At 37.8% G+C, this 11,711-nt stretch overlaps 1 protein-coding gene across 1 annotated transcript; it reads right to left on the bottom strand.

Annotated features, from left to right (window-relative positions):
• Positions 1-397: 397 nt before the first annotated feature.
• LOC108431802 (SH3 and cysteine-rich domain-containing protein 3) lies at positions 398-8,978 on the bottom strand. Its single transcript, XM_017705171.2, has 12 exons — positions 8,962-8,978; positions 8,681-8,759; positions 6,232-6,388; positions 6,043-6,140; positions 5,859-5,940; positions 5,641-5,738; positions 4,531-4,591; positions 4,411-4,460; positions 4,196-4,299; positions 2,621-2,672; positions 1,633-1,770; positions 398-648 (listed from the first exon to the last, which is right to left on the bottom strand). The coding sequence occupies exons 1-12, from the start codon at positions 8,976-8,978 to the stop codon at positions 550-552; spliced, it is 1,035 nt and encodes a 344-aa protein (XP_017560660.1). The 3' UTR covers positions 398-549.
• Between the last annotated feature and the right edge of the window lie 2,733 nt (positions 8,979-11,711).

The following is an 11,711-nucleotide window of genomic DNA, read 5'->3' as shown; positions in this document are numbered from 1 at the left end:
AATGAAAGTGACTTCAGCCTTGTAAAAAAGTTGAATATTGAGAGACATTTTACAGGAAACTATTCCTTTTGCGTAAAAATGTTTCCTGCCAGAGATGTGAGAAAAGCGGCTATAGCTGAGCTAAAAGTTAAAGCAGAGCAAAGTAAGTCTGCATTTTCATTTATATTTTTAGCCTCTACTAGCACATTTGAACATACTGAAACATAATTACAGACAATATAGAAAAATGGACATAAAATGTTGTGGCTCCGAGGTGGTTTGATTTTTACTGGAAGGACAAAATGGCTCTTCTTAACATTTAGGACCACTGCCCTAACCCCACGCCCCCCCCGATGAGAGAACAAACTGTTTGCTTGAATTTATCGCCACTACAAGCAGTAATTTAAAACAGAGCAGGTGATAATGAACAGTTTATTAGCCCTTTGTTGAATTTAAACCATTTCTAAGCAAATCAAATGTAGTACAGAGTAGAGTAATTTAGTGAAGGTAGAAAAGAAACAGATTTGACTCGTTTTACACATGAACAAAAATGTGCACACACTCTTGCCCTCAGATCTCCTGGAGGATATCTGCAGGGAAAAAGCCAAGCTTGCGTCCAGTGCTGACCTTCAGATAGCCATTTACCTCATCTCCTTTCTTCACCACAATCTGCACAAGCACACAGAAATAAACACATGCAAATTCAAATAAATAAATAATAAGTACAAAGGTCAAAAAATAATAGACAATGCAACGCTCCCGGAATTTTAACAACGATTAAGCACATGCAGGCAAACATTAAGTATGTCATGGTGAGGCAGCTTGTGTCAGATTTGGTTGGCTGAAAGTGACCTATGCATATGCATACAGTAGTGTGCAAAAGATATTTCTGAAGAGATTCAATAGAAGAGAATCCATGTGCATTAGGAAGGAGAATGTCAAATAAAAATAAATGAAAAAACAGTTTCCAACAAAAAAACAGTTTCCAAAAAAAACCCTAGAGTTTAAAAGAAAATGATTAAAAGATACAGAGAAAATGGGAGAAAAATCAAGCTCTACTCTCAGATTCAAAAATCCCTAGGTGCTTCTGCCCATCCTTCCACTGTGAGAGCAAAACTCAGCACTATGAGTCTATATATGAGTCTCAGCACTATGAGTCAGATGCACTATAAGGATGTGTATCTGTTAAGCTGCTGTTACTGAGGAGAGCGAAAATACAAAAAGGAGAAAAACTGCAAATAAGTTAAAGAAACTTCTGACCACCAGAGTCCGGGTCTCAAACTCATTGAATGTGTTTGGGATACAGAAAATGCAACTCCTAAGACGAACCTTTGGAGTTGTGGGAAAACATGCCTGCAGATTTCTTTGGAAAACTGAAAGCAAGACTCATAAGAATGGAAGCTATAATAAGGGTAATGGAGGGACAGTATATTATAGATTTTATGTTTTTTTCTGATGCTGAACTTGCATTAAATGGATTTTAAATAACTGAAGGTTCTCTGAGTTTTGCACAGTGCTGTATATTGAGTTATACAGTCCTTGGGCCGAGTGAAGTATAACGGATACTTCTATTAACACACTCACAAGAAAAAGCAGTGCATGACTCATTAGTTGGTGTGTGTGCTCTGCTTGTGTGTGCATGCATGTTCCAACCTGGTCTTTCTTCAGCGTGATTTGGCCCATCTCACGGTTCCCCACAAAGGAGCGTGTTACCTTGTACACTCTCTCCCCCGAGCGGACGCGTATGATGTAGTTTGCTGGCAAGAAGCCAGATCTCTCACCAATCTTACCCTGAAACATGCACACCACCACGCTGTGTGACTCTTCTTCTCTAGATCAGCTTCATTTACGTACCATCATCACACTTAGCAGATCAGGAACAACGGCAAGTGCATTTTTTAGGCTGTCAGTCATAACACTGCTAAATTCCCAAATAGACATTTGTTTTAAAGGAGAATTGCTCCAGTTTTTTAAATTTCTCCATGATTCATTCGTTGAGATATAAACATTAAGTGGGTTGATGTGAAATGGTGCATTCTACAGAAACTTACTGATTTCTTTACAGTGGTACTGACAGGAACCTGGGGCCTTATGTCTACCGTGCAAATATATTTACTATCCAAAATGACCAGTTCACCTATACATGTTTTTGAGTTTTATATGTCAACAATAATAAAATCGTGGTATATCTGAAAAGAAAAAACTTATCTTTGTGTGCTATTCTGCCTTACAATGCCCAGTATGTACCTCTCCATGGAGCAGATTTGAGAAAAGATGTTTTAGGCCAAAACCTTCAGAAATCAATCAAAAAAATGTTACAGGCATTGGATAGCATATCCTAAACATTCCCTGACCATTCCAGCTTTCTGTAAGATTTTAGAGGCACTGAGCGATTCTAACATCTGGTTCCTATCACTACCACTGGGAAGCATTCTGACTCAGTGAGTTTCTCTTGATCGGAGCATTTCATCTCAAATCCTAAGCAGGTTTGTTTACATCTTAATGATTTAACTGTGCAAAAATGTGTAAAAATCCATTACCTCTTAACTTTCCTTGAAGTGACTGTTCAGTTGTATAAACAACAGTTTAGTATGTAACTCAGGTACAGTAATAATAGTGTTAAATACTGTCAAATACTTACTCTCCACCACTCCTCATTGGAATCATCTATCACTGTAATTCGATCCCCTGGACTGGAAGAGACATATAAACACACAGTTAAACAGTACAAACATAGACACTACACATACACATAAAACTAGGGCTGTAACATGTATGTATTTGTCTATTATTAGTCTGAAGGTGGTGATTCAGGTACACAACTTTTGCAATCTTAGAATTGATTATAACTAATATAATAGAAGTGTACAACAATATTTAAAGTATATGCTCCTTTTTTGCTCAAGAAAGTTCTCTAGGTATTTTTAAACTGAACACATTTTTATATTTTTTTTTCAAACAGACCTGAATCAGACGAATTTGAACATTTATAACAGTGTTATGAAGCATCATTCTCAAGTAATGAATCTTATGAGGCAAAGGCCTATTTAAGAACTACATACATCAGTTTTGATGCCCTTGACACGGCATGTCTGCACTGATCCATACCGACCCACACCAATTCACTCCTAGATCTGTCTGTCCAATTCTTCCCATGTGGAAGCACAGACCCCCAAAAATGGCAGCTCCCAATGTCACTCTTCACAAGAAGAGTCCCCTCAGCAAAACATACCTTTTCCCAATATGCTGCAATATTTTCCCATTTATGCTAAAAGTTCTATGTAAAATGCTTTTACTTGTGTAAAAGTAGAAATGCCCTTGCTAAAATGTTACTTCTGTAAAAGTAGTTCTCAGTCTGTATGTCCACCTGAGCACAAAACTACAAGTTTCTTGCATTTAAATGTACTTAAAGGTGCAGTGTGTAAGATTTAAGGGGGTCAATTAGCAGAAATGTAGTATTTTACAAGTGATTAATATTCTTCAACCATGTCTATGTTAGTATACAATTATCTGTAACTATGAATCATTGTGTTTTCATTAGCTTAAAATGAGCCCATTCATAGCTACATAAGGGGCAGGTCGTCCTGCCTTGTTTCTACAGCAGCCCAGAATAGACAAACCAAACAATGGCTCTAGAGAGTGCCTTTTGCATTATGTTTAGTGGCACTATAGTACCAACTGAAAGACTCAGAAAGTGTTTGCTGCAGGTGCTGGCTAACCATTTTGTGTTGTGAAATGTTTGAGAGCTTAATTTTGGACAAATGTAGGATAATTCAAATTTTTAGCACAAGAGAACGCAAGAAAGTTTGAATCCTCATCATCAAAGAAGTAGTAACATTAAAATGCAAAATGAAATCGATAGTGGCAGAAAACCTGACAGTCACTGTACATTCTACTACATGCTTGGAAAGCAAGGGGTGAGGGAGCGGGATTCAGTTGGTTCAGATGCCACAAAATCTTACACACTGCATCTTTAAGCAGTAAAATAAACATACTGTAAGTTACTATGATTATAAATGGAAGAAATGTCTGTCTCTTTATTTTAAGTCTTCTTACGACAATATGTCATCTTATGATTGATGGCAAAAACTGTTCTTAAATACTCAAATATTCTTTTATAAAGACATCATTCAGCCTTTAAATAAAGTGTTTCCAAAAATAGCAGGTAAACTCAGGTGAATTGTATTGTTAATAAGAATAAAGTAGCTTCACTCACTGCAGCTCCAGGTCGTCTTTTTCGATTGCTTTAAAACGGTACAGGGCCAAGTAGTAGTGTGACTGAGAGAAGACCCCCAGTTTACCTGGCTGAGGCCTCTTCATCTGCATCACACCACAGTACAGAGATGATCAGTGTACATTTAGTATCATAAACACTTAAAACTAAATACAAACATGATCAATGACAGTAAGTTAAGACCTGTAGTTTCTAACCTTATCTTCAGCTGCTGCTTTATCCCCTTTCTTTTCTGTCTCTTTGTTCACTGGACAGAGATGAGGGTGTTATCTTTTACTTAGTAACATATCAAATTATACACACTTTATCTCTCTCACCTTCCTCTCCTGCTCCTTCCCCAGCTTTAGGCTGTGATTCCTCTTCCTCCATCATCATCATCTAGGCAAGGAGAAATGTGGGTGAATAGAAAGAAAATGGTGAAGTATAGAAAATATGTACAAAACAATTTCACCACTGCCTTGCATCTGTGGGTTACCTAGTAAACTTCTGCCAACATGTTTGAGGAAAGTGGTCAAAATTGTCTGCTCTCACAGGGGGGGCCATGGGTTTCGCTCAGAATGTCCTGTTCTTGCTCAATTTCTTATTTATATTTCCTTTTGAAAAAGCCAGCCTTTTCTTCATTTTCTCTTTTGAATGCTGAAACTGACTCGCTCTTCTCATGTCACCACTATTCAAGTAGGCTAGCAAGACCTTATCCACCACCTAGGACAGCATAGCAAAGGTCTATTAACACCTTAACAACCACCTGATATACCATAGCACCAGCATAGCAACACCTTACCAACCACCTTAGTTACCAAAGCGACAGCCTAACAACACCTTAGCAACCACCTCAGATACCATAGCAACACCTCAGCAACAACCCACCAAGTAACACTGTAATAAGAAAGTGGAATGCCACAGCAACTACTTGAAATTACTATATAAACTCAATTATTAATTAAAAATAAAAAAATAAATCAACACTGGTCTGCAACTGCTTTAACTTTGAAGCATTATTAGCTGGCTTTGTCAAGCCAACTTGAAGTAACTTATGTATTCATTACAGAGTTCACAAGTGGGGAGAAATTGGACCAGACTGCAGGAAGTCTATGTGCTTCTCTGTTTAACATCTATATGAGAAGTTACATTCAATAAAGTGTCCCTCCTCCAAAGCACAGTGTTTATCAGTTTCCATCCATCCATCCATCCATCCATCCATTTCCTAAGCCGCTTCTCCGCCAGGGTCGCGTGTTTATCAGTTTATTTAAAAAAAAAAAAAAAAAAAAAAAAAAAAAAAACTGCCTACATTAAAATCTAACAACTGGCAAAAACAACTGAGTGGTTATTCTGAAAGTGATGTTCTTAGAGGTAGGACTTCTTTAGGTTGAATTATTCTTGGTCTCATACAGTTCTTCTGTATGAGACCAAGCCTTTACAAACCTTACTTGTTTCTTATCCTCTGAGCCTTTCTTTCTTTCCTTGTTGGCCATGATGACCCCAATACGGAGTGTCTCAAACACTGGGTCAGTGCGGTTAGACTGGGCTAGGGAGAAAACAAAAAGTTTATTTGTAGTTATGATGCTGAAAACAGTCTAGAAGAGGTTTAGTTGACAGATTTGAGATGAGAACATTAGAGGCTGGTTGAAGGTTGAGATGTACTCACAGAAGGGAAGCAGCTCTTTAACAGTGGCATTCTGCTGACTGCTGTAGAGAGGAGAGCTGTACGCCCGTCTAAAGCCTGGAGGCTGGTGGGAGGAAGGAAAAGGGGGAGAGATAAAACATTACATGCAACAAGTACACGTAATGCTGTATACTGCATCATAATGCAATATTAGGAAGCAACTCACGATTTTTCCAAAGCATCGCTGGAACTCTACGTAGCTCTGACACTGATGATGAATACTGGTCTTGCAGTTTTTACACCTCAGTGCAAATTTATTATTGACTGCAAAGAGAAAGAAACAAGATGTGATCAGACGAAACGAAATGAAACAGCCGCACCGCATTGCCAATTCCTCTCAAACGGGCACACTTACGAACGATCATGCGAGCACACACATCACAGAATTTGGGCTTCTTGCAGTAGTGGTCCTTAAATTTGTGTGGTTTATCATTGACAGGCTTGACTGGCTCAGGGGGAGGGGGCTCCTCTTTCTCTTCCACTTCTATCTCTTCATCATAGATGAAGTAGACCTGAGATACACAGAGATGTGAAAAATGACACCCAAATTTCAGGAGTAAAATATAATAATATAATATATAAAGTATATAATATAATATAATATATAAAGTATAAATATAATAATAAAAAAATAGCCTTGCAAATACAAAATCACATAATTGTGTGCATATTAAGCTTCTAATTATTGGACAGAAAGGTTTGTCTTTAGGGAAAAATGAATATTTAGGACATCCAGACATGATGTTAAGAGTTCTCCATGTGAACATGGAAGGCTATGGATTATTCAGAGAATAAAGGATTAGGCCGGTGTTTCCCCATCCTGGTCTTGGAGTAGCCATGCACTGCATTTGGTGCATTTAACACACCTAATACAATAAATCAGCTAATTAAAGTAAAGTGGCAAAGCCAGAAGGGTGGTCGAGGGTGGTACTGGCTACCTATGAAATCTGGTTGGCTTCACTGAGTGCCACCTCAGACTTTTATTCATGTAACAGGCTGATAAAAATATTTCTTCCCACTTATAGGGTCGCCACTTCACTAAATTGTGGCCAATCAGTACCTTTTTTTTTTGCTAAATTCAATGATAGCAGCGCTGTCTAAGGTAGATAGATGTCAGTTCAGCTACAGAGCCTGATCACTAAAATCATCACATGGCAGTACATTCCTTCAAGTGCCTAAACATATCACCATCAGTTAACCCTTCCTAAAATAACTGTCCCAACAGTGAAGTAATCTGAACTAATCAGGCCCATTCATTATATATATATATATATATATATATATATATATATATATATATGATGTAAGTATAAACTGTATAATAACTGGGTAAACTGGGTAGCACTTCTTAAGAAGTGCTAACATATGAAAATTCTTGGTTCTTCTGTGTCCAGGAAAGGAATTTTTATTTATTCCTCAACATGCAACCAAAAACCTGGACAATCCAGGGAAATCTTACAGATTCTGACACATTCAGAAACAAAGAAAAGTTCTGTATAATCACGGCTCATTTATAGTGTTTTCTCCATGTTCTTTTCAAATGCTCATCAGAACTTGTGCTGTTTGATTTCACAGCTTTGTATGCGGTGTGTTAAAGATGTTTTTCAGAGATTGCATAGAAGACTTGCAATAGGAGGCTTTTTATTAGACCCCCCCCCCCCCACTTTAAATGGTGCAGCGGTTACATTGTTGTTTATTCTTATTACTGCACAGGTGTCAGAATGTAACCAATTTAAAGTGGAAAAGAAAATGTGAATGTAGTGTCCTCTGATTTAGTAAAAACTAATTCAGCATGATGAAATTGAAAATATGTAAACAAATGCTTTGGGAGTGATTTGATGTGAAATGCATGTTCTGGAGAAATTTATCTGGATTGTTCACAGTGGTGGGGACTAGAACAGGAAATGTAATGCCTCTAAAAGCTACTGCACCAAAGGTTATTATATGAAGTGGTCATAACTACACTGCCTAATGCAGAGATTGTTTCATGGTAGTGCTGAGATTAGAATTTTTTTTATTTTTTATTTTTATTTCAGGTGGGAAAGTCCAAGAAGGGCATTATAAAGAAAAACACCCAAACAAAACATACATTTTAGGCTTGCCATTATTTGATCATTATCAAAACTACACATAAAACCTTGTGTAAGTTCACTGTTCATTTTGGACAGTAAATAAAATTTGAATTACATGGAAATTGGTGGATTTCACTGTTTCTTATAAGATGTCAATACATGAGGGGATGGATGTATTCAACTCAAAAAGAACATCTAGAATCCTGAGAGTTTGGATGATCTATTTTTGTCTGGCCTCTAAGGAGAGCTGGATCTACAGCTCTCGGCAGAAATGTTGTTGCGTCGTCCATGACTAAAGCTCAACCTGTTCTCCAGAATCCCTTGGGAACCTAGGATTTCAGAGGGCCCTGCTGCTGCAGGCGATCTGTTTTTGCCTCCCACATATTCCCGCTGCTTACCCCAGACCCACCAGACATCTACACGTGCACACGCGGGAATATGGAAAGAACTCTGAACAGGAGCCAATAACTCTCTGAGCAGAGCTTACAGGAAAGGGGCTTGGCATCATTCCTAAATATATTTCAAAGCAAAAAGACAGACGCAACCAGCTGCTGCATCATTATGGCTTTGGGCACAGAGGGATAAATCTGAGTTGTCTTGGATTAAGCAGTGGAAGGACCTGACTATTTGACCCATGTTGGAGATTACAGGAGGGTCGGCCTGTGCACTGGGGCCATCATAGTGGGCTAAGGACTGAATGTGAGGTTGTGCAGCATTGGTGACTGGACCCACTGTGTTGTTATCCTCCTTCACCACATTGTCTGCAGCAGGAGGGTTGTCATGGATGTCCACAGAATCTTTGTCATCCAGCCTGTAAGGAAGCAGACAGCCAAGGGGAAATGACGGCTAAACAGGGTGCTTTAGTGAAAAGGTTATCCTTAAAACTGGATAACCAGAAGAGACATCCAAGATCTCCCATTCTGAACACAAAGCAAGCACTAACTTGACTGAAAGGACTGACTATTAAATGGAAAGAGAAAGGAAAATAAAAACATTTGATGGATGACACTTACTGGTCATACTGTGACATAGCCCACACCGGGTGACCTTTTCTACCACCAGCAGAGGGTGCTGTAGGTGCAAAAATCTCAAATTAAGACATTTATGTGGTAAGGCAGTGGTGTGACTATTGGTGAGGCAGGACGCAATTGCACTGGGTCCCAAAATCTTTAATGGGTCCCTCATATGGATACTGACACAATAGGTAGTCTAATGCAAACATTTAGGTTAAGTTTGGATGCTAGTGGGTGGGATGTCATGACAGCATCGACTTATTTGAGGTGTAACGATAGCAAGTATACAAATAAATTACTTTGCCTTTTTCAAAATAATTAAGATATGCTGTTGAGACAAAACATCTCTCAAGGATGCTAAATTTACAGCAGAATATTTTTCTAATATAAATATTAGAACATTTAACAAGATCGAGGAACACACTTTTCCAAGTGTGGAGTGTTTCTATTGCTCCATTCACCATGAAATTTTTTAAAACAATGCAAATGGCAGCTGGCAAGTTCAAATTCTATAAATAACAAAACTAACTAAATATAGTAAAAATGGAGACGCAAGGCTTTGATCAGGCCTTATGGAAAAGTCGTTTTTTTTGTACTAGGGCAAATAAGGTCCTAGTTATGGCTCTGTGAACAGGTCTAAATTTTAAATCATTTATTGTGAAAACTCATTAAATTCAGAGAAGATACAGACTCTTTATATTCTTATTGCATCTCAGTTCAAAATGTCAATTATATTTAATGGTCAGACAGCAATAAATATGATTAAAACAGAAAAGAAGATTGGGTAAAACAGTTTGCGTTGAGCCGAAAGCTCAATTTTATAAGTTCTTTCAAAATTTGAAACTCCTTTAGAGCTGAGAAAATGTTACACAACATATGAAAAACCGGGCTGAGTTTCCCAAAATAATCCTAACACAAAGATGAGTCTGAAATGGTAGAGCAAGTATCCCAGTAAACACACACTCTACCACTTATGATCATCTTAACACCAAGATGCTTTTAGGAAACTGAGCCCACAACATTCCATATGCTGTGTCAAGGAAATTGCCTTAAAAGACTTTAATCATCAAGCCCTGTTTAAGGCTGTCCATAGGCTAAACAGTGAACCCAATGAGAGATTTCCACTCAAACCACTTCAGCTACATTCCTGGGTCAATTCTGAGCACTGAGCTCACATCAGCTCATTTCCATATAGCTCCATTCATCACACTGTGAGAGAAGGCTTCATTCCACCCAGCGCAGTCTTCGCCAAGTCTAGGTTAATGAAAGTGATTCTAAAGGAGGATATCTATTTAGATCATTTATGGAGCTCAAATCGTTTCCTAAACAAATCTACATTATGAAAATCATAAGAGAGAGGAAGCCTGTTTCAGTTCTTACTCTTACTGAAAAGTCCCATCTTCAGCTGTTTGAGGGAAACCAAGTACAGTAAATCTGTGCACACAAACTAATTCAGGAGTAGTTCTTAGAATCTTACCTTCCTGTACAAGTACTGCTTTAGTTCCACTCTGGCTGGAGCGTCAGGGTGTGACTGGTCTTCAGAATTGAACCAAACCCCACCCCACCCGCTCTCAACAGGTGGGGGATTCAGAAAGCAATGCAGCCGTCCCCTTTGGGTGGTTGAGAGACCCAAAAACAGAATTTCAAACAGCTGCACCTGTCAGATGTTTATACCAGACTGAAAGAAACTGACAAACCAAATGGACTAGGACTTTTATCACTTAACGTGCTGACCTTCTGAATATGGCAACACAGTAGACTTAATCATTAATCATTTAAAACTTGTTCACATACTATGTCAAACTCTTTACTTCAAAAGCACGAGGTGAATCTTCCATAATATGAAAATGAAATACTGAAATATTCAATAAAACATCTAAACATAACTTGCTGAATAGTCTAATATTTAAATCCACATGTACAAGCCATTTTTGTAAATATAATAACCAAATATGTCAATACAGCAAACGATTATGCTACTTTTGAACATTAGCATAATCGCGGCTGTCGGGGCAAAACCTCATATTAACATTACAGGAGAAGCTAAAAACCTACTTTACTTTTAACGTAAAGGACAAAAGCCATTTTCAAATTGACAAAGAATTGACTGATTGAAACTGAAAAAGATAAAAATGGAGATACAAGGTTTTTGGTCTGACAGCAGTGATGTATGCAACTGAATCAAGTGAACAGAATGAACAGTCTGAGCATTTATCCAAATACCTGGTTTCAATGTGTTGTAGTGGTACATTTCTAAACCATGTGATCACAGTGTAGTGCCACAAACTCTCATAAATTGTTTGTATTCACAGGATAATCAAGTACATGTATCAACAAATGACGACACAAATCAGAATTTTATGTAAAATGTGTTTGTGTCTTGATAGACACAGTTTTAAGCAAGTTTGGGTGCCCCTGGTCAAAGGACATTCTGTTGATTTTTCTAAGCTAATTTTATATATTTTATATCACATATATTTTATGTTTTATTTTTGCCAATATGTTAGACTGAGCAAAAAAATAAATTGCACACTAAAATTTGCTTATAAATGACAAGTTTTTAAGTTTGTTCCCTATTTAGGATGAAACTCAAACATGTCATTTGACCGGGGGTGTTCAAAATTTTGTGTATGAATGCATATAGTCAAAACTGCATTTGATAGGTCCTACTTAAGCTGCCTCACACAAGCACATGCTTCTTCAGTTTGGATCTTGTTAGAACAATCACAGACACGTTACTTTTCTTTTTT

This window comes from Pygocentrus nattereri, chromosome 26, assembly GCF_015220715.1.
Source record: "Pygocentrus nattereri isolate fPygNat1 chromosome 26, fPygNat1.pri, whole genome shotgun sequence".
Classification (NCBI taxonomy): domain Eukaryota; kingdom Metazoa; phylum Chordata; class Actinopteri; order Characiformes; family Serrasalmidae; genus Pygocentrus; species Pygocentrus nattereri.
Note: the sequence above shows the minus strand (reverse complement) of the source record. Positions and strands in the feature narration are given on the sequence as shown.